This window comes from Babylonia areolata, chromosome 10, assembly GCF_041734735.1.
Source record: "Babylonia areolata isolate BAREFJ2019XMU chromosome 10, ASM4173473v1, whole genome shotgun sequence".
Classification (NCBI taxonomy): domain Eukaryota; kingdom Metazoa; phylum Mollusca; class Gastropoda; order Neogastropoda; family Buccinidae; genus Babylonia; species Babylonia areolata.
Window position 1 is genome coordinate 15,832,337 of NC_134885.1, and position 27,696 is coordinate 15,860,032.

Here is a 27,696-nt window from a genome sequence, read left to right on the forward strand (position 1 = left end):
AAATGAAATATGAATAAATGCAGTTTCATGTTTATAAATAAAATGTTGATGACTTATACATGAAGTGATTAAAATGAAATCAGCGAATACATATAAATGAATATGTAAGTATGAATTATGATAAATTTATCCAGTTTATCTAATTGCATGAATGAATAGACAAGCAAAATGGCATGCTAAACAACACAGACTTTATTTCATTACATTGTTTGAGACAGTTAACAGATGAGAGATCATTTGATTGATGTAACAATTAATACAGTGACTGGTGAGTGACTGAATGATTGATCAAACGATTGATTTTGCAATGAATATCAATATCATGCATGGAAAAGTGACTGAATAATAACTAATAAACAGATATACTGGATAGGGTGTGTGATGAATAAATTCAAGGAAACGTGGTGATGTGTTTGAAAAAAAGTCAAAAGAAAATAAAGAAACAAACAGTATAAGACAACAAAAGCATGTTATATCTAAATGTTGCCCCATTTCAAATGTAAAAAACAAAACAAACAAAAACAAACAAAAAAAAACAAACCATCATCAAAAACAACAACAAAAAAATGAAGTTTTTTGTTTTCTTCCTCGGAAAAAGTGGGGGGTATTTTCATGGCAACAGTCAACCATAATTTCCTCTTCAGTATCAACAATAAATTATCGTCAGGGCGACACTGACAGCACGTGACTTTCCAAATATGGAGCGTGATGCGTGATGCCTGGGGAGATTTGTCGTGCGTGTGCGAGCGACACGCCTCGCTACAAGTTTCAGGTGTGGGTGATGGGCCTAAGAAGATTTTGACGCGAGGCAACAGCGATCTTGCTGCGTGGCCGTGCGACTCTTGCTGCCTGAATACCTCGCACACGGGGCGCTGCACGTTTTTGCTGCTTGTCGCGTGAAACTTGCTGCTTCGACGCCCCGTGTGCAATGGCATAACGAACTGAGAGAGAGAATGAGTGGACAGAGATAGACATAGGCGTTTGACATCAGCGGAAGTCTGGTTGTTGAAATGAAAATTGAAATCTCCGAGGATAATAAGTTTGCCAGAACGAAGGGTAGTAATCAAGTAGTGTTCGGAACTCATCGTGAAACTGAGAAGACGTTAGGTTATTTTTACGACTAGGAGGAGGACGATAGAGACAACAGAAGATGATTGAGTGACCGGGAACACTGAGAGTGACTTCTAGCATTTCGAAGGTATCATGTGGAAAGGTGTGGTTATGGGAGAAGGAGAGGGAAGACTCCAAGATATCTCTGTAGATGGTGGCGATGCCACTTCCACAAGACAATTGAGGAAGTGACATAGTTTTGTATCCAGGGGGGGTTGGGGGGGGGGGGGGGTCAGCTGTTTAAGTTTGGGTTCCTGACCTTGTGACTTTAACCAGGTTTCGGTAAGAAATACGATATCAAAGTTTTTTTCAAAAATAAAATCAGAAATATAGTCAGTCTTTTGATCAGGGCATACAGATTGAGCATTGAACAGACTGGCATGAAAGAGATCAGAGGTAAGGAGAAAGGAATCTAATGGTGAAGCAGGTGAGTCAGGCAGACAGACAGTGGAAGAAGAAGATGGTGCTGAGCAGTGGAGGACAATGGGAGGGAAGAAAAAGGTCCGGGAGTTGAGACAGGTGTGGCAGGAGTAGGAAGCGGAGCAGAGGCTATCACTGGCACGGGGGATACATTCCAGTTTGGAATATTGTCATCAGAGGGGACAATGTCACGGGAAGTAAAAATGTTAGCAGGAACACGTGTGTTGAGGTTGGAAGTAGCACAAACACCACCGCATGAAGTGGTCTGTCGACACACACAGGTAACACATCAGGGGTACTGTCAGTAGTGCTGTTGGGGGTCCGTACAGAAACAACAGTTTTGATGGGCTTTTGTTTTCTCTTTCCTGCTTGGCGAGTTTGTCTTCGCGGCAGGCAAGCGCCTATACCTGTTCCTTGCAGGCGCACAACTAGGTCAGGGGTCAAAGGTGCAGGTTCGATCGCAACTCAGTGAACAGTTCAGCGCGCGAATACAGAACAAAGGGAGGGACATTGCGCTCACCTTGACAAAGGCTGCCAACCTGTCCACAACCACTGAACGTTATGCCCATCGCACACAGGGCGTCGAAGCAGCAAGTTTCACGCGACAAGCAGCAAAAACGTGCAGCGCCCCGTGTGCGAGGTATTCAGGCAGCAAGAGTCGCGCTGCCACGCAGCAAGATCGCCGTTGCCTTGCGTCAAAATCCTGGATAGAACTTGTCCTATTTCCCCGCGACAAAAGCGGCAGACGTGCGTGGAGCAACCAATCACGAGATCCGCTCGTTTCACGTGACACAAAATGGCTGACATCGTTTGGACTCGATTCATTCGTTTGACGTTGCTCAATTAATCATGAAAACAAAGTGTTTTGGAAGTAAACGATTAGACTGTTTAGATGAAAAGATTGTCATTACATCTGAACGCATGTCTGTTTAACAGTGATTTCAGTGAGTGCCCTAAAAATGTTGACTTTCTACTTTGAACAGCAACTCACATGGTAATGTTTGTAATTCCTGCCTGAGAACGAAAGTATCTTTGACTGAAATTGTAAGGATAACTGGATTTCCAAATATCTTTTAGAGCAGTACACACTTCTTCTTTATTTCCACACACACATCATGTGCAAGTAAACACACACACACACACACACACACACACACACACACACACACACCACCACCACCACCACTACCACCACACACAAGAAAAACAACTGAACATTCACACAAACCCTACTGAACACACACACACACACACCACACCACACCACATCACATACAAACACTACTAAACACACATACACACACCACATCTCACACTCACACAAACAGTACTGAACACACACACACACACACACACACACACACACTGTGCCACACCACACACAAAAACATGACTGAACTCTCAAACAAACAGTACTGATCACACACACACACACACACACACACACACACACACACACAGTATCATTCCTTCATTTACTCCTTCATCCACATGCTCACTGTGAAGACACTGAGAGCACATAAATAACAATAGACATAATAATACATGAATATGTGTTATAGTGTGCCAGCAGTGTCACCCCCCACCACCTGCACTCTGTCCCCCTTCCCTCCCCATCCCTTCGTCCCCCCCCCCCCCTCTCCCTCCTTCTTATCTCCCTTCCCGCGCCATCCAAAGTCCAGTCTTTGAGGTCGCGCCGACACTGCGCCACCCTCCCTCCTTTCACCCTCCCTCACCCCTACTCCCTAGTCGGCCCTCTTTGGTCAGCGACGCCGCGTCACCCGCCCCAGCTATAGGAATACGTGCAGTTACGTGATGTCTGCCTCAATCCCCGTGCTGATCGGAATATCCCGTGTGGCGGCCTGTCTATCAAGTCGTTCCCCATCTCCCCTTCGGCCTGTCTTTCAAGTCGTTCCCCATCTCCCCTTCCACGAACGCAGCCGACGTTGGTGGCGGGACTTTGGAACGTAAGCTAGGGAAAAGTTATGCTAATTCGAACTTTGATCAAGGTGGCTAACAGGCCCAGAGTTGTATTGTCCCGTCTCCCCAATCTCTTTGTGACGTAAACGGGTGAACCTGTCATCACAGAATGTTGTAGAAACAAGTGGGTTGAATTGTAGCGAATCAGATCAATCTGTTGAACTGGGATCAAGCAGTGAATCTGTCAGTCATTCACATAGCGTCACTAGGACAAGCAAAGATTGGTTATTTTAGTTCAACTAGTTAGGGGTGTGAGTGTTGTAGCTTAGATTAGTATACACAGTATGTTGGGGGAAGGGATAAAACCAGTCTGCACAGCCACTTCTTAGCTGTCTCCCAGAAGAACTGACTGACACAGAGTGACTGACTGATCAGTGATGTGAGGAACAAGGAAATCCCTGTTAGGCTGTGAGTACATGACTTGTAATGGTTTTATGTTATGTTGATAACTTAGTTGTGTTGGGAAACTGTTTTATGTCAGTGGACAGCCAGTTTAAGTTGATCTTGTGGCTTGTGGAAAGAAAAGGGGTTAATGTGTGAAAGCTACCCACTGAGAGAAGTACTGGCCTAAATCTTTTGAGTCCCCCCCCCCCCCTTCTATTTGGTTACAGATATCTTGTTCTGTATTTTTGATGTATTACATACTTGTTTTGTATATAGTAGGTGGTGTTGGTTCAGTGTGAACTGAACAAATCTATAGGCTAACACATTGTCAGAGTGTGTTGAGGGTTTTTCATGTGTGTGTGTGTGCACATGGGGGTAACAGCAAGTGTTGTGGAACACATGTTTGATTTGTTGGTAGTTGTGGTAACATGTGTAGGAGTTGTGCTGTGTGTCAGTGGTTTACTTTGTTCAGACAAAGTGGGAAGGAACATTGTAATGTGATTAGTGAGTTGGCAAACTATGAGAGCATTGAGGGTCAGTGCTATGTTGTTGCACATTGCTGTTTACCAGAGATATGTTGGAAGTAATAATTTCCTTACATGTACTTGTGTCAGTTGGCCACTTTGTGAAGGCAAAGAGATTTTGTTTGGAAATGGTAACACACAGTTTAATTGAATGATGGGTTGTTAACACGAGTTGGAACACAGGGTTGTATTGGTCAGTGATATGTTTGTACACAGTATGGTAATTGGTATGTCACTGCTGGTGGCAGGTAAGCTTGATGATGCTTGTATTTTACTCACATAGATCTACGTGTGAGAGGAGTGCATACTGGTGGACATGTGATGAAAGGTGCCGAGAGGGTATAGGCCTTTCATGTCAGTGATGTCAGGATATTTTGAGATTTTACCTGACCTGGGTTTTGGTTGTGTGTTTGTGTTCCAGGTGTGCTGCTTATAGGTGCTGCTTTAGGTGTAGGGTGAACTGCTTAGTGTGTGTGCTGATTTCCCATGTATATTGTAAAAGGAAACACTCTATAAAAACCACTCCATGTGGCCCTGCTATTGATGTGAGGAGAGAGTGAGTGAGTGCATCATTAGTCGATCCTATATCCCCCTGTCTCTTTTCCCCTCTCTCTTCTATCAGAATCGAACCACACTCTCTAAATCAAACACCTTTTTACAACTTGGCGTCGCCGACAGGATAGGCAGGTAGAGTGTTTGCTCGACAGGATAGGCAGGTAGAGTGATTTACTGACACAATAGGCAGGTTAAGCAGTTAGGACTTAAGCAGCACACAGCCAGGTAGCACAGCCCAGAGATGTCAACCCCAACTACAGAGGCGCAGGAGTTTCCCATGGAGTGGTATGCAGCACCCACACTGCCAGTATTCACTGGTAAGCCTGGCGAGATGTCGGCTGAGGACTTCATCGTGGAGGCGAAGAGAGTCCTGGCTGCGTACCCCATGGGAGACGAGATGGCTGCCCGCTTCGTTTACAGCCATCTGCAGGGAACCGCACGCAGGGAGCTGATGCTGCGGGACCTGGAGGAGACCAACACCCCAGAGAAGGTGATCAACATTCTGCTGGGGGTGTTCGGCGACGGGCGGCGTGTCACCACACTGTTGTCCACATTTTTCAGCAGGAAGCAGTTGCCAGAGGAGTCCACCTTGGACTACTCCCATGCTCTGTGCAGCATGGGGAGGATCATCCGGACGAAGAGCACTGGGGCCCTCACCACTGAGATGCTGAGGGACCACTTCATCGATGGCCTCCGGAACCTCCTGCTGAAAAGGGAGCTGCGCCGCGTAGTGACGAGGGAGCCACACACCACCTTCATCCAGGCAAGGGATGAAGCCCTGAGACTGTGGCGAGAGCTAGAGGAGGACCAACAACAGCAACAAACCAGGGAAGAGACAGCACAATTAGGGGACAAACTGTTGTGTTTAGAAGAGAGTATTAGGTCCATGCAGGGGTTAATGTCAGATTTAGTCAGTCAGAGAGATGGGGCAGTGATAGAGAACAGGGATTTGGGCAAAAGGAAGAGAAGGAATAGACGTAGGAAAGGTCAGTCAGTGGTGGGAAATGGGATTTCCCTAAAGGTGGGTAAGGTTCTCCCCAAGGAAAAACACAAAGATTCCCACAATGAGAACCAGAGAGACTTGCCCAATAGTCTCAGGAGGCAGGATCCGAGTCCGAATGAAAAGACTCCAGTCAGAACAATAGCTGACTGTGAGGATGATCCTTGCCAGGGTGAATGGGTGCTGCTGCCCATACCACCTGATCCAGGAATTCCTGGTACTTGTGCCACGCGGGAAGGCACAAGTGACGGAGACTGCCAGGATGCAGTTGAGTCTCCCGGATGGTCACACAGATCGGTGGTAACTGGTTTGTGTGAGACTGGCACCAGGTCTCATCTGAAGCCTGGGGTGCACGGGACATGCGCAGGTGCCATGGTCCCAGATCAGACTGACAGGGGTGGGAAACTGTCAGGGTCAACCTGTAGGGCTAGGGTTAGCAGCAGGGGTAAAGTTAGCCATCCAGCACAGGCTAAAATTGTTGCTGAAGCCTGCTAGGGGAATGTTGGAAATGAGGAAAATTGTGTATGTCATGCTATGTTGTTGTTTTCCTTCATTCCAGGATTTGTGGTTGCTGATTGTGTCAGCTGGAACTGTGTTGATTTTTGGGCTGTGGTTGTTGATGTATTGCATTTCACTGATTGTATATTATTCATGTATTTCCTTTTTTTTACATGTTGCAATTTTTCTGTGGATTTGTATTGTTAAGGGTGACATACATTGGAGAATGTATGGTTACAGAGTCTTGTAATGTTCTTATTTACACATGTTTTGTTTTTGCTAATTTTTGGGTTAGAGAACTAATCTCCCCATTAGCATTAATTGATGACGGCAGTCGTCAGCATGTGGTCAGCAGCAATGAGGACATTGCCTTCAAAAGCCGGGGGTGGGTGTTATAGTGTGCCAGCAGTGTCACCCCCCACCACCTGCACTCTGTCCCCCTTCCCTCCCCATCCCTTCGTCCCCCCCCCCCCTCTCCCTCCTTCTTATCTCCCTTCCCGCGCCATCCAAAGTCCAGTCTTTGAGGTCGCGCCGACACTGCGCCACCCTCCCTCCTTTCACCCTCCCTCACCCCTACTCCCTAGTCGGCCCTCTTTGGTCAGCGACGCCGCGTCACCCGCCCCAGCTATAGGAATACGTGCAGTTACGTGATGTCTGCCTCAATCCCCGTGCTGATCGGAATATCCCGTGTGGCGGCCTGTCTTTCAAGTCGTTCCCCATCTCCCCTTCGGCCTGTCTTTCAAGTCGTTCCCCATCTCCCCTTCCACGAACGCAGCCGACGTAGGTGGCGGGACTTCGGAACGTAAGCTAGGGAAAAGTTATGCTAATTCGAACTTTGATCAAGCCGGCTAACAGGCCCAGAGTTGTATTGTCCCGTCTCCCCAATCTCTTTGTGACGTAAACGGGTGAACCTGTCATCACAGAATGTTGTAGAAACAAGTGGGTTGAATTGTAGCGAATCAGATCAATCTGTTGAACTGGGATCAAGCAGTGAATCTGTCAGTCATTCACATAGCGTCACTAGGACAAGCAAAGATTGGTTATTTTAGTTCAACTAGTTAGGGGAGTGAGTGTTGTAGCTTAGATTAGTATACACAGTATGTTGGGGGAAGGGATAAAACCAGTCTGCACAGCCACTTCTTAGCTGTCTCCCAGAAGAACTGACTAACACAGGGTGACTGACTGATCAGTGATGTGAGGAACAAGGAAATCCCTGTTAGGCTGTGAGTACATGACTTGTAATGGTTTTATGTTATGTTGATAACTTAGTTGTGTTGGGAAACTGTTTTATGTCAGTGGACAGCCAGTTTAAGTTGATCTTGTGGCTTGTGGAAAGAAAAGGGGTTAATGTGTGAAAGCTACCCACTGAGAGAAGTACTGGCCTAAATCTTTTGAGTCCCCCCCCCCCTTCTATTTGGTTACAGATATCTTGTTCTGTATTTTTGATGTATTACATACTTGTTTTGTATATAGTAGGTGGTGTTGGTTCAGTGTGAACTGAACAAATCTATAGGCTAACACATTGTCAGAGTGTGTTGAGGGTTTTTCATGTGTGTGTGTGTGCACATGGGGGTAACAGCAAGTGTTGTGGAACACATGTTTGATTTGTTGGTAGTTGTGGTAACATGTGTAGGAGTTGTGCTGTGTGTCAGTGGTTTACTTTATTCAGACAAAGTGGGAAGGAACATTGTAATGTGATTAGTGAGTTGGCAAACTATGAGAGCATTGAGGGTCAGTGCTATGTTGTTGCACATTGCTGTTTACCAGAGATATGTTGGAAGTAATAATTTCCTTACATGTACTTGTGTCAGTTGGCCACTTTGTGAAGGCAAAGAGATTTTGTTTGGAAATGGTAACACACAGTTTAATTGAATGATGGGTTGTTAACATGAGTTGGAACACAGGGTTGTATTGGTCAGTGATATGTTTGTACACAGTATGGTAATTGGTATGTCACTGCTGGTGGCAGGTAAGCTTGATGATGCTTGTATTTTACTCACATAGATCTACGTGTGAGAGGAGTGCATACTGGTGGACATGTGATGAAAGGTGCTGAGAGGGTATAGGCCTTTCATGTCAGTGATGTCAGGATATTTTGAGATTTTACCTGACCTGGGTTTTGGTTGTGTGTTTGTGTTCCAGGTGTGCTGCTTATAGGTGCTGCTTTAGGTGTAGGGTGAACTGCTTAGTGTGTGTGCTGATTTCCCATGTATATTGTAAAAGGAAACACTCTATAAAAACCACTCCATGTGGCCCTGCTATTGATGTGAGGAGAGAGTGAGTGAGTGCATCATTAGTCGATCCTATATCCCCCTGTCTCTTTCCCCTCTCTCTTCTATCAGAATCGAACCACATAAAACAACATCTTTTTACATATGTAAAATCAAATACTAGAGTTCTGCAATTTTGACAGTTCACTGATCCTGATGTAATGTGATGGGATAACCAACAAATCAACTGAAACAAATATTGATTGCAAGCATAACTAATTTTTTTTTTTTTTTTTTTTTTTTTACTGGAGTGCTATTTTACCAATAATGATTACAAATGTTGGTTGTAACTTAAACTGAATGTTTGTAAACAGTCAGAATACAAATATCATGCTGACAGCAGCTAAGTGTGACTATTTCCCCATGAAATCACAAATATTAGCATGAAATTATGATCAAATATTGGTGAACTACTGATTTTAGACAGCATGTTAACTTTCTTATCAATCATAATTATGATTTATTTTGATATTATTCTAACATAGCTTTTTATATCTATATTAGTTAATGTGCATGGCTGACCAGATATTACAATATTACAATATATCCCCTACAGCAATCAGTTGTTTGTAAGCAGGCATACAGCATATGTTAAGCTGAGTAAAACAAAGTGTGAGATATATTCATGTGGTAAACTGACTGCAGGTTAGTGTGATTTTCAATTTATTTTCCCCCAAGTGAAACAAATACTGAATGCAACATTATTTATTATGTGGAGCTATTTTCTCAATACTATTTACAAATGTTGGCAACAACCAAAATAAAATGTTTGTAAGCGGACAGAATACAAATATTATGGGATTTATGCTGACTGTAGCTAAGTGTGACTATTTTCTCATACAAATAACAAATATTAACAGTATGATTAGTGTTTGGTAAGCAACTGATTTCAGATAGCATTTTAACTTCACTTCCTGTCATAGTTCTAATTTGATTGTCTTTTGACATAGCTTATCATCCATCATAGGTATGAGTGCAATCAAAGACTTATCTGCCTGATTTCACCTTCAGCCCCCTACCTTCACCTGAAATAAACATTTCCCAGCAATTTGTTCTTACAGTGTTTGCCAAATGACTTGTCATTATGTATACCAGTGTTGTTTTTTTATAACACTGTTTGATAACTTACACACCGTTGATTAGTATCAGTGTGTTTTGATGTTTTCAGTTTAGTTGTAACTTGTGTTACTTCATATTGGAGAACTGTTAGTTCAACACAAATATATGCTTACATAATTGATTTCTCCTTCATGGTCTGAATGCAGTTCTAATTTCTTTTCTTCCTTTTCAAATCATAGTTTGGAACTGAAATATGTTGGAATCTGATTGCATCGGCAGTTATATCAGGCACAGTTTATTGGTATGAAGCTGTGCCACTGATGTGGAGAAGAAAAGAACTGTCACAATTGCATGTACAGGATTCTCACACATCAACACTAATGTAAATGAAAGATGCAACAACCTGAAATTGTAAGGATGACTGGATTTCCAAATATCTTTTAGAGCAATACACACTTCTACTTTATTTTCACCCACACATTATGTGCAAGCACACACACACACACACACACACACACACACACACACACACACACACACCACACCACACACAAAAATACTACTGAACACTCACACAAACACTACTGAACACACACACACACACACACACACACGCATGCACACACACACTACTGAACACACACACACACACACACACACACACACACACACACACACACCACACCACACACAAAAATACTACTGAACATTCACAGTCACACAAACACTACTGAACATACACACACACACACACACACACACACACACACACACACACAGTCATTCCTTCATGTTCTCCTTCATCCACATGCTCACTGTATACAAATGTCATGGGATTAATGCAGACTGCAGCTAAGTGTGACTATTTTCTCATCCAAATCACAAATCTTAACAATATGATTAGTGTTAGGAAAGCAACTGATTTCAGATAGCATTTTAACTTCCCTACCTATCATACTTATCTGTCTTATTTCAGCTTCAGCTGAAATAAACATTTTCCAGCAGTTTGTTCTTACAGAGTTTGCCAAATGACTTGTAATTATGTATATCAGTGTTTTAATAACACTGTTTGCTAACTTACACACCATTGTATAATATCAGTGTGTTTTGATGTTTTCAATTGTAACTTGTTTTACTACCTATTGGAGAACTATTGGTTCAATACAAATACATGCTTACATAATTGATTTATCCTTCATGGTCTGCTTGCAATTGTAATTTCTTATCTTTCTTTTCAAACCATTTTGTTTGGAACTGTAAAATGTTGGAATCTGATTGTATCTGCAGTTATAACAGGCACAGTTTATTTTATGAAGCTGTGCACCTGATATGGAGAAGAAAAGAACGGTCACAATTGCATGTACAGGATTCTCACACATAAACACTAATGTAAATGAAAGATGCAACAACCAGGTTTGGTTCCAATGTAAAATTCTTCTTAAATAAATTATTACATTTTCTTATATATAGTATATATACACTTTTTGTATCTGATTGTAAACATCAACACATAGAGGACACACACACACACACACACACACACACACACACACACACACACACAAATATATATATATATATATATATATATATATATATATATATATATATATACTCACACATATTCTCTCTCACACTCTCCAGTCAAAAGATCAGTCCACCAACTCTCTGTGCCTCTCTCTGTCTTGTCTCTCTCTGTCTCTGTCTGTCTGTCTGTCTCTCTCTCTCTCTATATATATACAGGTATGTGTGTGTGTGTGTGTGTGTGTGTGTGTGTGTGTGTGTGTGTGTGTGTGTTTAAAACTAGATTTGTTTATTTGTGATTCTGCATGCTATGGCTGTGTCTGGTCACCTAGACAGAAAAATACTGTTGCCAAGTGTCTTTTGCATACCATGTAATGTTTTTGTTATTTCTAGTGTGATAGGAAAAGAATCTTAAAATAAATAAACAAGTTTAAAAAAGAAAGATGAAATAAATGAACAATCAGTCAAGAGTATAAATTGTTATAGTTCATCTTGTCATGTCAAATATTTGGAATGAATGATTAAGTACAAGTAAATTAAGAAGTAAACGCATGAATCATTAAACAAATTATTAAGGACAGACAGACAGTTGGACAGATAGACCTGTATAATGAATAGTACAATATTAGATAAAAAAAAATACAATGCAGAATATATTCACTGAAGGAAATGGTCAGTGAAAACTGGATGGCAAAGAAGCAAAATAGTGATAAAATTAAAACAGATCAACAATATAGTAGTAAACGAATAAAATGAAATATGAATAAATGCAGTTTCATGTTTATAAATAAAATGTTGATGACTTATACATGAAGTGAATAAAATGAAATCAGCGAATACATATAAATGAATATGTAAGTATGAATTATGATAAATTTATCCAGTTTATCTAATTGCATGAATGAATAGACAAGCAAAATGGCATGCTAAACAACACAGACTTTATTTCATTACATTGTTTGAGACAGTTAACAGATGAGAGATCATTTGATTGATGTAACAATTAATACAGTGACTGGTGAGTGACTGAATGATTGATCAAACGATTGATTTTGCAATGAATATCAATATCATGCATGGAAAAGTGACTGAATAATAACTAATAAACAGATATACTGGATAGGGTGTGTGATGAATAAATTCAAGGAAACGTGGTGATGTGTTTGAAAAAAACGTCAACAGAAAATAAACAAACAGTATAAAACAACAAAAGCATGTTATATCTAAATGTTGCCTCATTTCAAATGTTTAAAAAAAAATCATCAAAAACAACAACAAAAAACGAAGTTTTTTGTTTTCTTCCTCGGAAAAAGTGGGGGGTATTTTCATGGCAACAGTCAACCATAATTTCCTCTTCAGTCTCAACAATAAATTGTGTCGGTGACACTGACAGCACGTGACTTTCCAAATATGGAGCGTGATGCGTGATGCCTGGGGAGATTTGTCGCGCGTGTGCGAGCAACACGCCTCGCTACAAGTTTCAGGCGTCGGCGCGACAATGTAGCGAGGCATCAAAAAATGATGTGCGGCTGTTGCTGACGCCCCGTGGGCGACGGGCCTTACATTTTGCATGTGTACAGGCATGTTGAAGGGAGAGATGAATGGCGGGCCGTCGCAATTCAAAACTGACAGGAAAGCGGAAAAATAAATCCAGAACACAGCAAGTCTGATGCAGACCGGGGCACCCACACACACATCCATTGTCCGAAGGGATCCATGATGAAACACCTCGCAGAATCCAACCAGACACAACTCCAAATACAACCAACACAATAAACAAAATACGGCGAGCTAGAATCACTCAGCCTGTTAGGCGTGCGACCTTCACCTCCTCCCATATAATTATCAGGAGGATGGGCTGTACCTGGGGACAGCTGGAGTGATTGGCTAAAGGACCGGGGTGCCTGGAGAGCTCTCGCTGATGGCCTTTGTCCAAGATGGGACCACAGGCATAGACATATAGATAGACAGCACCCAGCAAGTCATAGCTGATGGTGCAAAATCCAACCTGGCTGCTGTCATCAGCGGAGAGCCATAGGGTACTGATGTCTAGGCCCCATCCTCTTTGTTATATCTATCAACAACCTCACAGACCAGCTCAAGTCAAGAACCAGATTGTTTGCAGGCGACTGTATAGGCTAAAGAGAGATCTGCCATAAAGATGCACTGCAAACTACTTCAGGAGAATCTGATCACCCTAGCCAAATGGGATGAAACTTGGGGTATGCAGTTCCACCCACAAAAATGCAACATATCAACTTGCTTGTGATCTAGGAAGTTGATTACCACTAAAAACCTGGCGAGAACATCATTGGCAACCTATCTTGAAGTTGACCTCAGAAGCTAGAGACCATTCGGAGAAGAGCAGTGAGATATGTCACCGATCACTACAACACCACCAGTAGCATCTCAGCTATGCTCAATGAATTAAAGTGGGAATCGCTTGAATCGCGAAGGAAAAAGTGTCAACTATCCATGTTCTACAAAATTATAAATGGATTGGTTGACATCCCATCAGAACAGTGCCTTCTCCCTGGCACCACCTGCACTAGATGCAACCACTCCTTTAAGTTCATACAAGTTGCCACAAAAACAAACACATACAAACATATAGCTTTTTCTAATCCAGTATGGAATTCCCTGCCAGCATCAGGTGCTGAGGACCCCCCTTTGGTATCTTTCAAGAGGGAGCTTTGCGCCCTAACTTAAAACCTATGAGTAGAGACCACAGATCAAAGTAACGGTAAATGATGACTAGAGCTGTGCTGGTCAGGATGATTCCCAGGAAGCGCTTAAATAGCAGGAGAAATCCTGCCAAGGTACTGTGGAATGAAAGTCCATGGTCTGTCTCTCCCTCTCTCTTGTTTTAAGCGCTGTGCACACCCAAGTCACTTGAAGGTCCAAACAAGACAGTGTGTCTAGAAGACTGACAATTGAAGGGAGAGAGAGAGAGAGAGAGAGAGAGAGAGAGAAGATTTTTATTTATGAGGATAATAGATAAGCACTGGTGTGCTTTTTTTATTATCCAGTCCCCGCCCTGAAACAGGGTCTACACTACACATTATTACGTTATATATGTCATTGCATGCAATACACAACGCTACTTAAAATCATTCCATGCATACACAATACTACATAAAGGCATAAACATGGTAATAATAACACACACACAGACACACAGACACAGACACACACACACAGAGGCACAAACATGGTATTAATAAACTACATAGGAAAAATCTCCATACAGAACCCCCACCCCACCCCCTGACACACACACACACACTCTCTGCCCTCTCTCTCTCTTATGTACACACACTTACACACATAAGCAGACATTGTGTATGTTATCAAATACTATACTAATGTGAATATGAAACAGTAAGTGTAATAAAATACACATAGCAATAACAGGGGTGTGGGTGTGTGTGGGGGGTGGGTGGGGGTGGGGGGGGGAGTGCTCATTGCCAAAGGAAGCATAATTCAACATATAAAATATAGTACATGAAAATAAAATGTCACAGGTGAATAAGACACAGAGAGAGACAGAGACAGAGACAGAGACACACACAGAGAGAGAGGAAATAAAACAATATCAGCTAATGGATAGATAACCTCATATTATATGGAACATATAATACAGAACAGCAGGTCAAATAAGGAAATCAGAGTAACATGCATTGTAATCATCTAATCAATATATGCACACACACACACACACACACACACGCACACACACACACACACACACACACACACACACACACATATATATGTATATACAAGAGAGAGACAGAGAGAATGAATGAATAGGAAATTTTCCAACGGTGAAGATATTAGCACTTTGGCCGACTTACACATCTGCCGTTGTTCTAAGAGACACACAAACATGTACGCATATAAATGTAGTTATACTGAATACTTAATACATGTATAATGTACGAGTATAACACAGCGTCAAACTGAGACACACAACATCGCTCACATCTGTACAGAACGGAAGCGAGTAACACACACACGCACACATGCACACGCACACACACACACTAACACACACACACACTAAGACACACACATACACACACACACCAAGGGAAAAACAACAACAAAACCCTAGCATGAATGCTACACATGAATGATTCAAGTGAAATTAACACAGAAAAGTAACGATAAAATTTTAAACACAGATGTAAGAGACATAAAAGGCAGCAAATAAGGTGACGGGTAATATGGATATGGACAGATAGACACATTATGTGAAAGACAGAGAGAGGGAGAGACAGAGGGGAAAGAGAGACAGAGAGAGAGAGAGAGAAGACAAGACAAATTCTTTATTTTTGAGGATAATAGATAAGCACTGGTGTGCTTTAAAAAAAAAAAAAATCCAGTCCCCGCCCTGAAACAGGGTCTACACTACACAATACTACATTATATATGTCACTGCATGCAAACACAATACTACATAAAGGCATGAACATGGTAATAATAACCCCCCTCCCTCCCCCCCCCCCCCGCCCCCCACACACACATAGGCACAAGCATGGTATTAATAAATGACACGAAAAAAACCCCACACAGAACATACACATACACACACACACTCTCTCTCTCACGCACACTTACACACATGTAAGCATACATTGTGTGTATTAACAAATGCTATACTAATGTGAATATGAAACAGTGAGTCATAGCAATAACGGGGGTGGGGGGATGCTCATTCAGAGAGAGAGAGAGAGAGAGAGAGAGAGAGAGAGAGAGAGAGAGAGAGAATTTACACGCATACACACATCAAGTTACACAAATGGCCCAAGATCACTCTACAGACCTCTTCACTGAGACATGTATCAGTGTCTGGTGCGTGCATTTTAACATCTTGCGCACTTGCCGCCATGTCTTGGGTTGCTACAATACTTCTCACTGAGCTAACGCTAGTTGGTTTCCCAAACTCATGTCAGATTCTATTTTGTTGTATCGTCAAGGATTAAACAATGGTGATAATGTTCTGAGATATGTTATACTTTATTTTCAAAATCATAAAGCAAATGAAATTATAACTTTTGAAAATGCCAGCTTTACATGACAACAACCTTCCGTTTTCGGGGAGTCAGAATGACGTCTGCAAAGGTGAGTACAAAATAGTTTCGTGCCTTATTTATTTCAAGAATATACAATTGACACACTTTATCTGTTCTGAAAGAAGAAATAGATAATAGTCAACATTCCGCTTACCAATATGCTATTTTCTGTTTGTATATAGTGAACTTTAGCATTCCGAAAACGAAAGTACGATTCCCATGAAGAAGTTTGACGATTGGGGAAGTCCCTGGGCGTAAATTTCCTTTGGAATTTGTCACATATTTTTTACCTTCCAGTTCAGTAACATTGCCACCGCTGTATTAAATGTACAGGTTGTTGTGAAATGACTGATGCAGCAGAGTCCAGAATGACACTGACCGAAACTTTGCATGGGATTGTGTGAGTTGGCTAATATAATTTCTAAACAGGTTTTGGTCGATTCGCCTATGTCAGATTTAGTGCAAGAGATACCAGTCTAGACTTGAGGGTAAATGTGTGTGTGTGTGTGTGTGTGTGTGTGTGTGTGTGTTCAGTAGTTGACATATGGATGTTTCTGTGACCTGTTTCATGAATTTTCGCTCCCTGAGACTTGAAATTTTTAAAAAATTTTTTATTATTATTATTTTTTTACACTTATCAACATGGTGTGTGCAATGCCCTGAGCAAAACTGAACTTGCAACAGAATATAACAATAACCAAAGCAAGGAAGTGGGATGTGGGGGGAAAGTTTGATCACTTTTCACACCTCCATCCAGGCCAGTCCCAGGAGCCAAACCCTGACCAGCACAGCCCTGGAATTCATAGACGCAAAATTGTTAAATCTTGGGCAGCTAATGTTAAAAGATTAGTTCTTTCAGCCCCCAATGACAGGATACCAAGGTGGGAACCTCAGCTGCTGTTGCTGGTGAGGAGATCCAGAATGGGGCAACTCTGGGGAAGAAACTGAATTTAACTGCATTAGTTGTGGTGGAGTATTGCCTGAACCTTTGGGTTGTGAGGAATGGGTTCTGTATGGCTAGGGAAAAGGTCAGGGAGAGTGTTTACATGCTGCTGTGCAAGACTGGAAGCACACAGGTGCATGCAAGTGTCAGAGCAGAAATTTGTTGTCTGGGGAGGGGCAGATGCTTCTGTTTGATGATTGTTTCTTGTAGCAGCGAGGCATTGTAGCTGGTCCTCTGCAGAGTTAGTCATCACTCTTGAAATACAGGACATGTATACCAGTCTGTTTGCTGCAGAGGCTTCAATTTCATGTGGCTGGATCAATGCTGGTCCATTTGAGGTTGCTCTCTTTAGTGGCAGTTTGGGCCTTCACTGCCTGCCTGAGACTTCATTAAGCTGAACTTACATCAGTTGGCCAGTCCAGTGCAGCTGAGCCTTCAGCATCATCATCTTAGTACTCATGAAGCCAGATCTGTCCTGCGCTTCTTGGTTTGTAATTTTGTCCTGTCAGCAGATGCTCATGATCCTGCACTGGAGTTTTGCATGGAACTCTTCTGGCTGCTTGATGATACAGGTCCACATCCTTTTATGTTAGTTGGAAATACACATATCTTGCTGCTCTTCTTATTCAGTGTTGGCCAAAGTCATGCACATCATATTCTTAGTTTTTTAATTTTATTTTTTTATACATCATTGCGACGTGTGTGTGTGTGTGTGTGTGTGTGTGTGTGTGTGTGTGTGTGTGTTAGTGATTGTAGAAACCAGTAAAATACTGGTTGTTGACAATACCTAAAGTTGTTTTAACTGCAAGTCACAGAGAGGGACTGGTTTTATTGTGCTGAAACCGATGACAGACTTGGAGAGAAAAAAAAAAAAAAAAAAAAAAAAAAAAAAAAAGCAGGATGGTTTGTCTACTTCCAAATCCACCCCAAAAATGAATTAACACTTGATGTTGCAAAGTTAACACTACCTCTGACCTTGATCAAAGTTCCTGGATCTAATCAGAATCATTCTATTGAGTGCAAATTTTCCTGTCAGTTTTCTGGTGTCATACTTTTCAAGCCTGTTTCCCATTAGTTTGGTTTCATCCAGTCTGCTTTTAAGATATATATATATTTTTTTTTGCAAGGAAATGATACAATAGCCAAGCTAGACAGTTGATGTGTGTTGTGAATAACAACTCAAGATGCCTTTAAAATGGATACCAGGAACTGACTCATTTGGGACAGAGTATTTAGACTCATAAAGATTCATGGAAAAGATGTAGGTGATTGTTTCTTTGCTTTGAAGTAATGTAGAAAGTAAAATTTAGTGAGAAGCTCATCATGCATTGCATAATTGAACAGTCTAGATCTGTTGAAATAGAGTATCATTTGTATATATATATATTTTTTTTTACCTGAATAGAGGATCATTTGTATATATATATTTTTTTTTTATTTTTATTTTTTTAATTTTTATATTTTTTTTAACCTGAAACTGGGTCTAATTTTGCTATGGATTACTGGTTGAACATTTTGGATGAAACAGAACAAGACCAGTTTCCATTGTGGGGTTTCCATTCAGTGCAGCAGATAGCGTTGTACCAGCATGTAATAAATGTTAGTCTTTAATGCTCTATCCCTATCACCTTTTACTGATTTCTTCTTAGGAAGCCATATGTATGCTTTTCCTGTTTTGTAATTCTATCCGCGTGATAGCTCCATTTTAAGTTTGTTCTTATGTCAGTCCCAAGGTATTATGAGCTGTTGAGTGTTTTAGGGTGTGATCTTGTAAGATTTGATTTAAGGTAGTGGGGTTCTGGATCTTGTGTAGGATAGTATCTTTCACTTTTGAGGGTGGAACTTCATTTCCCAATTATGCTTTTTTTTGTTCTTGTGATGGTCTTCACAGTCATACCAATAATAGGTTGTAAGTCTCCTGAATTAAGCTGAATTTTTGGATGATTAACAGTTTATTTAATTGAGGCTCTTTCTGGAGTCCGAAAATGCCATTTACCGCTTCTTAGTTGCCGGAGCGTGGGCTATGCTTGTAAGATGGCATGAGATTGTTTTTCTTGTTTGCAATTAAAGAAAAGAAATACAGATTCTGGGCACAACACATACAGTGACACTAACTATGCCATCAAAGGGTTTACTGCATATGAATACTCTAAAGTGGATACTGAATTGACTGGAATTTTTCTTTCAGTTTTGGTCAGCCTGTTGTCGGACTGGTTTGTGCAGATCTGTACATGTTGCAGTGTGCCTGAGGCAATGTCAAAGTCTCCTTCATGGCTGAATTAAGAATTTCTTAAATAATCAAGATATATCAAGAAAACATGATTTGAATAGTGTTATTACCTCAATTGCAATAATATTTTTATTGCACTAAAAAAGGCCCATAGCTTTAAATATGAAATTTTGTCAAGTGATGTCAGATGTGGCATGGCATTGGGGATTAGACTACTTGTTTTCTGGACAGAACATCCGTGGTTCGATGCCACTAGTAGACCAGGGCTTTTTTTTGTTTTTTTCCAAGCTTATTAGTATTCAGTATGGGACCCATTTTAATGATACTTTTAAAATATTTTTTTTTCCTCATGATTCCTTTACTGGATACAGCACATGTCACAAGTGAGTCTTGAAGGCCTTGCCTTTCTTGTTTTACACATGTGAGAGTTTTGTGTTTAACGCAGTTGGACATTTGTGTAGTTTGGCAGTGCTGATATGGTCCTTTGTCGTTGGCTGGACTGTCAGGTCAGGTCATTAGATCTGCTACTGGTAACCTGTAATCCAGTACAACCTGTTCATGGTCGGGTTGCCGACGACTAAACCGGCACTCCCACCACTCCCTTCTGGGACTGGTGAGGCGGGTGGCTAGACACCCTTATGGAGATCCATAAAAGGGCGTCGGCTCAGGAGAGCCACCGACGGCCATCTAGCTCCACCGTGCTGTGTGCATGCCACACGCAGTTGGCCCCCGGGGTGTGTCTACCCATGCATGCGAAGTCTGGATCCGGCAGAATCTGCGGAAGAAACCTATCGGTTCAACGGAGAGGAAGGCGGTTACAGCAACGCACTGTGGAGTGCAGAGAGCAAGATGAGACACCGAAAGGATATCTTGGTCATCCACTGCATCCGTGCTCATCCTCCAGTCGTCTCGACTTAGTCTTGCCACTGGAAATTGATGGACCCGGACGAGAGAGTGAGGTCGACGTTGCACAACTCCTCTTCACTTTAAACAAACTCATCGCGCAAGTCATCAGTCATCCAAAATGACCTTTCATCCTTCATCATTTCATCACCCCCAAGTCCTGTGGCGACAGGCGAGCGACGAAACGACAGGTGTGGGTACACTGGCAGTCGCAGCCGCAGACCTGCACGCAGGCGGCTCAGGCCATAGGGTCGTTCTTCGTCGACAGGAGCAGCGATGGAGCTCGGCAGCCGTCTGAGCGTCTGAGCAGCCCTCTTTAGGAATGCACTGCTCACCTCCCTGGCATGAGGAAGGGGCTAGAAAAGGTGCCCTAAAAATTGCCTGCTCCATATCACCCTGGCCAGCATACCGCGGCTGGCGGGGACCCTACATCAGCGGTCGAAACAAAGAGAAAGAAAAGAAAAAAGCAAGGATCGTTCCTCTCACCATTGGTGCTTGGAACATAAGGACTCTCCTGGACAGAGATAACGCGGACAGACCCCAAAGGAGAACAGCACTAGTTGCATCCGAACTCGCCAGATACAATATCGACATCGCAGCCTTGAGTGAGACTCAGCTTGCAGGCGAAGGCGAGCTCTGTGAACGGGGATCTGGTTACACCTTCTTCTGGAGTGGACGAGGAAGCGAAGAGCGACGTGAGGCTGGTGTTGGTTTTGCAGTAAAAACAGCACTTGTCAGCAAGCTAGCTGGAATCCCAAAGGGAGTCAACGATAGGCTTATGACCATGAAACTCCCACTGGCATCTGGCCAGAAGCACCTCACCATTGTCAGTGCCTACGCCCCAACCATGACCAACCCGGATGAAGTGAAGGCGAAGTTCTACGAGGACCTTCACTCTGTCATTGCTGCTATCCCTAAAGCAGACAAGCTCATCATTCTTGGGGACTTCAATGCTAGAGTTGGCTCTGACTACATCTCCTGGGATGGAGTGATTGGAAAGCACGGTGTGGGCCACTGCAACCCAAATGGATTGCTTTTGCTTCAGACATGTGCAGAGCACGAACTGCTGATAACCAACACAGTTTTCTGCCTCCCTACCCGTAACAGGACGTCATGGATGCACCCTCGCTCAAAGCATTGGCATCTCATCGATTATGTCATCGTCAGGAAAAGGGATAGGCAAGATGTACGTGTAACAAAGACCATGTGCGGCGCCGAGTGTTGGACAGACCATCGCCTTGTAGTCTTGAAGCTGAATATTCGAATCCAGCCCAAGAGACGCCCCCAAGGCCAGAAGGCTCCAAAACGGCTCAACATCGCTAAGCTGAAAAACATCACCATCAAACAGTCCTTTGTGGAGCTGCTGGAAGATCGTCTGGAATCCGCCTCTCTGAACAACCAGAATGTGGAGTCTGACTGGAGGACCCTGCGTGAGCTGATCTATAGTACAGCTTCAGAGACCCTGGGACCCATGATCAGAAAGCACAAAGACTGGTTTGATGAAAACTGTGATGAAATCAAGCAGCTTCTGGATGAGAAACGCCGTCTGCATCAAGCCCACCTGAGCAACCCAAAGTCTACATCAAAAAAGGATGCGTACAATGCCATCCGCAGGACTGTTCAGCAAAAGTTACGCCAGATGCAGGATAAGTGGCTGAGTGACAAAGCTGATGAGATCCAGGGATATGCTGACAGGCACGATATGAAGAGGTTCTATGATGCCTTAAAAGAAGTCTACGGCCCCACATCCTCAGGATCATCCCCCCTCCTCAGTGCAGATGGGAATACCTTGATCACCGAGAAGGAGAACATTCTCGAACGATGGGCTGAGCACTTCAACAGTGTCTTAAATCGCCCTTCCTCCATAAATGATGAACCCATAGACCGTCTCCCACAAGTCCCCACCAACGAAGCACTGGACGATCCGCCAACACTTCTTGAGACCCAGAAAGCAATCCGTCTGCTATCCAGTGGCAAAGCACCTGGCTCAGACTCCATACCAGCAGAGGTCTACAAGGATGGAGGCACTGTGCTGACTGAGAAGCTTCATCAGCTGTACTCACTCATGTGGAAAGAAGAGACGATCCCCCAGGATTTCAAAGATGCATCTATCATTCACTTGTACAAGCGAAAGGGGAACCGGCAAGCCTGTGATAACCATCGGGGCATTTCCTTGCTCTCCATCGCAGGCAAGGTACTTGCCAGGATCCTTCTAAACCGCCTCACAGCACACCTTGACCAAGGTCATTTGCCTGAGAGCCAATGTGGATTCAGGAAAGAGCGCGGAACCACCGACATAGTGTTTGCTGCAAGGCAGCTGCAAGAGAAATGTCAGGAGCAAAATGCTGATCTGTTCTCCACCTATGTCGACCTCACTAAGGCCTTTGACACCGTGAGTAGAGAGGGACTGTGGAAGATCATGGCCAAGTACGGATGCCCTCGGAAATTTATTTCCTTGGTCAGCCAATTCCATGAAGGCATGCAGGCTCGAGTCCAGGACAATGGCGAAACATCTGCTCCTTTTGCTGTCACAAATGGTGTCAAGCAAGGCTGCGTCCTGGCTCCAACGCTGTTCAGCCTCATGTTCTCTGCAATGCTTACTGATGCCTTCAGAGATGGCGATGTTGGAATCGGCCTAAAGTACCGAACAGATGGCAAGCTGTTTAACCTCAGAAGGCTTCAAGCAAAAACGAAGGTCATGACAGACATCATCAGAGACTTTTTGTTTGCTGATGACTGTGCCCTCAACGCTGGATCTGAAGCTGACATGCAACTCAGCATCGACAAGTTTGCCACTGCCAGCAGGAACTTCGGCCTTACCATCAGCACGAGGAAAACTGAAGTTCTCCATCAGCCAGCCCCAGGGAAACCCTACGTTGAGCCCAACATCACAGTCAACGGTCAGAGACTCAGTGCGGTGGAGCGGTTCACATACCTTGGCAGCACACTGTCACGAAATGCGACCATCGACGATGAAGTGAATGTCAGGATTGCAAGAGCAAGTGCAACTTTTGGTAGACTCAGTGCAAATGTCTGGAACAGAAGAGGCATTAGTCTTGAGACCAAGCTAAAGGTCTACAGAGCAGTAGTTCTCCCCACACTACTGTACGGCTGCGAAACTTGGACAGTGTACCAACGACATGCCAAGAAGCTGAACCACTTCCACACAACATGCCTCAGGAAGCTACTGAACATCAAGTGGCAAGACAGGACCCCAGACACAGAGGTGCTCGCAAAAGCCACCCTTCCCAGCATCTTCACCATCCTGATGCAGTCCCAGCTTCGCTGGGCTGGACACGTGGCGCGCATGCCAGACCATCGGCTGCCCAAAAGGCTCTTCTATGGCGAGCTGCAACAAGGGAAGAGATCACACGGAGGTCAGAAGAAGCGCTTCAGAGATACTCTGAAAGTCTCTCTGAAAGCGTTTGATATCAACCCGGACTCCTGGGAGGAATCTGCAGTGGACCGTAACAAATGGCGCGCTGCTGTGCACAAAGGCGCCAAGTTGTGCGAGGCCAACAGGACTGCTGCAGCTGTTCAGAAGAGGCAGGCCAGAAAGTCACGGGCAAACAAGCTCCCTGACAATGATATGCCTGTCTTTGTCTGCCCCAACTGTCAGCGAACATTTCGTGCGCAGATTGGACTATTCAGCCATCTGCGCACTCACAGATAGACTCATGAGCATCCTTCCCCCCACCCCACCACCACCCTCCCCCCATCCCCCATCTGGATGACAACGATGGTCATCATCGATCTCGATGGACACACCACCACCAAACAATGATAATAATAATGATTGTATTTTCTAAATTTCTGTCTGTTCTATATGTGTACAGCTGCCAGGTGTGCAACAAGCGCTTCAGTGGTAGTGTGCCAGCCCAGCAGCACTTACACTGTGAAGCACACCTACGAAAGGTGCAGTTACAAGAGCAAAGTGGGCACCCTTTCTGGTGCAAGGTGTGCAGTCTGCTGTGTAATTCATCACAGCAGTACACTGCTCATTGCGATTCACCACGTCATCAGCATATGTCTGCACAGTTGGGAATTATTCAAAAGCAGCAAGTGTTGACAGCAGCCCAAATTCAGCTGACAGATGGTAAGGTTGGCAATAAACAAACCAGAAACACTCTTAATGTCAAGGGAGAAGAGGCAGAGAAACAGTGTTTAGGGGCAGAGGGTGTTGTCAGTGAACTGCAGGATGCAAGAAACACAGTGTCTGGGTTTGTTCCAATAGACCCTTCAGTTCATAATTTTTCTCTGCCAACAATGAGTTCTTCATCTCCAGTTCCACCAGACGGTGTATATTTTGAGCACAACCGAGGTCACTGCTATGTCTGTGGAATTGAACTGACTTCTTTGCAGCACAAGACACAGCATGTAGAAGGCAAGCAGCATAAGAAGAAGGTTTTGACATTTTGTAATGGAGGTGGAATGAATGAAACTGGTGCTGGAGTTATGAGTGGGAGCCAGGGGGTGATGATGTGTGCCATCTGTAATGTACCACTGTCAGGAGAGCAAAATGTCCAACAGCATTTCAGTAGCACCAAGCATAAAGCCCGCAAAGCAGAGTTTTACCGCCAGTCTGTTTCATTGGGCCATGCAGCTGATGTTCGTGATATATCTCAACCACCAACTTCAGCATCAACAAACACCTTCTCCACTCTCCATGGACCACTTTCTTTGCCAAAGCCACAGGTATCTGGTCAAATGTTGCAACCCACAGCGCAGCAGCGTCCACACCAGGTGTCATCTTCAATGCAGGCTGACCACCCAGTTGACACTAATGTCCACAGACAGCCTATGGAATGGCGGCCAAGTGGAGGGGTATGCCACATGTGTGACCAGCGGTTTCAGTCTGGAGAAGAATTCATAAAGCATCTTCGGAGTGCAGAACACCAGCAACGTGAAAACGATATGAAAAGGCCAGGGTGTCAGGTTTGCCAGGTAAAATATTCAGACCATGACAGTGCAAGGCAGCATTTAAACAGCCAGGAGCACAAGGAAAGTGTCATGTGCAGCTGGCAAACAGCAGAACCTGATCTCATGAGCAATTTAAGGACTGATACAAATTTGCCAAATATAACACAGTCATCAATACCTTCAGATCTGAGCCACAAAATGTCAGATGTCTCAGGCTTTGAACAGACTTTGAAAAAGATGGTGATTGATGATAGCTCTGTTGCAGTGCAAACCAAAATTCCACGGGGTGTTGTTCAGCCATTTCCACTGATGACACGAAGTGGTTCAGATTTGAATGTCTGGGATCAGGATACCAAGACTGCACCCTTAAAACTGGAAATTTCTGAGCAAAATCCAGAGATGCGTGATGTTCCAGAGTATATTTTTGATGGATGCCGTGGACACTGCAATGTTTGCAAAATAGAACTGACATCCAAATCCCATGCTGAGTCCCATTTGGCAGGAGCCAAACATAAAAAAGCTTCATTAAGATGGCAGTCAACAGTTTCCTTTCAGGCTTCAGGTGCTAGCGCCCTACCTCAAGCCTATGGTGTAGGACAGGGTGGAGTTCCTCTTTTGCCAGCAGTTAACTGTGAAAAACCAATCTTTTCTTCACAATCAGATCTTCCACTGGGAAAGCAAGGCTACCGCTTTGATGGAAATCGAGGATATTGCTTTGCTTGCAAGATTGAATTGACATCTGAAGCACATGCCAATCAACACTTAGTGGGGAAAAAACATCAGACAGCAACTGAGCGTTGGATTCAAGAGGGACAATCTTGCAACTATCCATTGTACTGTGACATCTGCTTAAAGCCTTTTACTGGACAGGAGAGTGCGGCACAGCATTTTTTGTCTGAAAAGCACAAAAAGAAACAACTTCTTTCAGAAGGTGCTGCCTCTGCAAAAAAGGATCCTGACTCTGGAGCACTTATGATTGTACGTGATGGACAGATGTGGTACATGTGTGAAACATGTAAATGCCCTCTCAACACTCTGGAGCAGTTCCGTCTGCATGTTAACAGTCCACGGCATAATGCAGAGGTGGAGAAAGCCAAGAAACAAGATCATAGCAATAGGTCCTCTCCAACTGATGCAGGTGATGTAGCTCAGAATAACCTGTCGGCCACCAGAAATAGCCCTGATCCCTCTGACCTGCAGCATTTGGTTACAAGATCATCTGTAAAGACAACACCTGGATTGCAGCTTGCTCAGCCTCAGCAAACTCCTTTGGGTAATGCAGGTTTGATAAATACAGAACCTGTCCAAAAGGAACTTGGCACACAGGCATCAGCTTCAGGGCATGTTCTGCATGGACTGAACTACAATATAAGACCTGAAACCAACAACAGCAGTGTGTGGCAGTCTGATAAAGGAGGTATCTTAAAAGTTGAAAATGGCAGTCTTCAAGCTTTCATGCAAAGAGAAATTCCATCACAATATGTTTTCCGTGGAATTCCATCTCAGCATCAGGCATTGCACAGCAATTCATTCAGCCAGGTGCAGCATGGTCCAGCAAGCAGTCATAGTTCTTCAAGCCTTGGGCAGAGAGGTCAGAGGTTTGATGAAGGTACTTTCTCAGACTTAAACATTCGACAGATCTCTTGTGGAAATACTGGCAGTCGTGGAACCAGGTCAACAGGTCAAGTACTCAGAATTGATGCTGACTATGAACCAGATGAGGAGAACATGAAAAGCTTGCCAGTCTCTGCTTCCACGTCTGATTATCAAGAACCTAATGCAGAAAACAACCTAACAGAGGACACCGATCAAAGTCTAGCTATGAGCTCTATTCATGGAGGCTACACACTGTCTATGACAGACCAGGAAAAACAGCAGGCTTCATATGCTGCTGGCACAATGCCAGACAGGTTTACCTCCATATACACAGATCCAGGGAGCCTATCAGCAACAGGAGCATTTCAGGCAAACCCTGAAGGGATTGTAATCCAACAACGACGATCTACCCCTGAACTGAATCAATTCAAAGGATTTCGGTATGCATGTTTTTTGTGCAAGCAACCTATGAACACAAAAGAAGACTATGACCGGCACATGAAAGGCTTGAAACACCAGATGAAAGCTGCAACAGTCAGTGCTCCTGACAAGAGTCGAGAAAAGCTGATCAAAGTGCACAGGGTATCATCTGATAAAGAGGCTCATTGCTGCAGGACCAAACCACGGAAATACCAGGTGGAACTGATGAAGAAAGCTATGGCTCATGATTCTACTGTTGTCTATCTACCAACAGGTGGGATA

General features: G+C 43.5%; 3 protein-coding genes across 9 annotated transcripts in view; 2 read left to right on the plus strand and 1 right to left on the minus strand.

Moving 5' to 3' along the window:
* Nucleotides 1-10,302, plus strand: part of LOC143286824 (uncharacterized) — a 47,910-nt gene extending 37,608 nt beyond the window's left edge. For both annotated transcript variants that reach the window (XM_076594634.1, XM_076594633.1), the window contains one exon: nucleotides 4,840-10,302. In XM_076594634.1, coding sequence (XP_076450749.1) covers nucleotides 5,215-6,468 — 1,254 coding nt within the window. In that variant the 5' untranslated portion in view covers nucleotides 4,840-5,214 and the 3' untranslated portion in view covers nucleotides 6,469-10,302. The remainder of the gene's footprint in view (nucleotides 1-4,839) is intronic.
* The window catches only part of LOC143286825 (leucine-rich repeat-containing protein 72-like), an 82,301-nt gene extending 66,077 nt beyond the window's left edge, over nucleotides 1-16,224 (minus strand). The window contains exon 1 of one of the 2 annotated variants that reach the window (XM_076594636.1): nucleotides 16,153-16,224. In XM_076594636.1, the coding sequence (XP_076450751.1) occupies nucleotides 16,153-16,218 (66 nt within the window). In that variant the 5' untranslated portion in view covers nucleotides 16,219-16,224. The remainder of the gene's footprint in view (nucleotides 1-16,152) is intronic. The other variant, XM_076594637.1, reaches the window with a different exon arrangement.
* Nucleotides 16,225-16,410: 186 nt separating this feature from the next.
* LOC143286826 (uncharacterized) overlaps nucleotides 16,411-27,696 on the plus strand; it is a 54,584-nt gene continuing 43,298 nt past the window's right edge. For 3 of the 5 annotated variants that reach the window (XR_013055862.1, XR_013055863.1, XM_076594638.1), the window contains exons 1-2: nucleotides 16,668-16,802; nucleotides 24,315-27,688. Coding sequence is in view for 2 of the 5 variants with exons in the window: in XM_076594638.1 (XP_076450753.1) it covers nucleotides 16,747-16,802; nucleotides 24,315-27,688 (3,430 nt within the window). In the remaining 3 variants the exon portion in view is untranslated. Of the gene's footprint in view, nucleotides 16,452-16,667; nucleotides 16,803-24,314; nucleotides 27,689-27,696 lie in introns of those variants that run through there. The other 2 variants (XM_076594640.1, XM_076594641.1) reach the window with 2 other exon arrangements.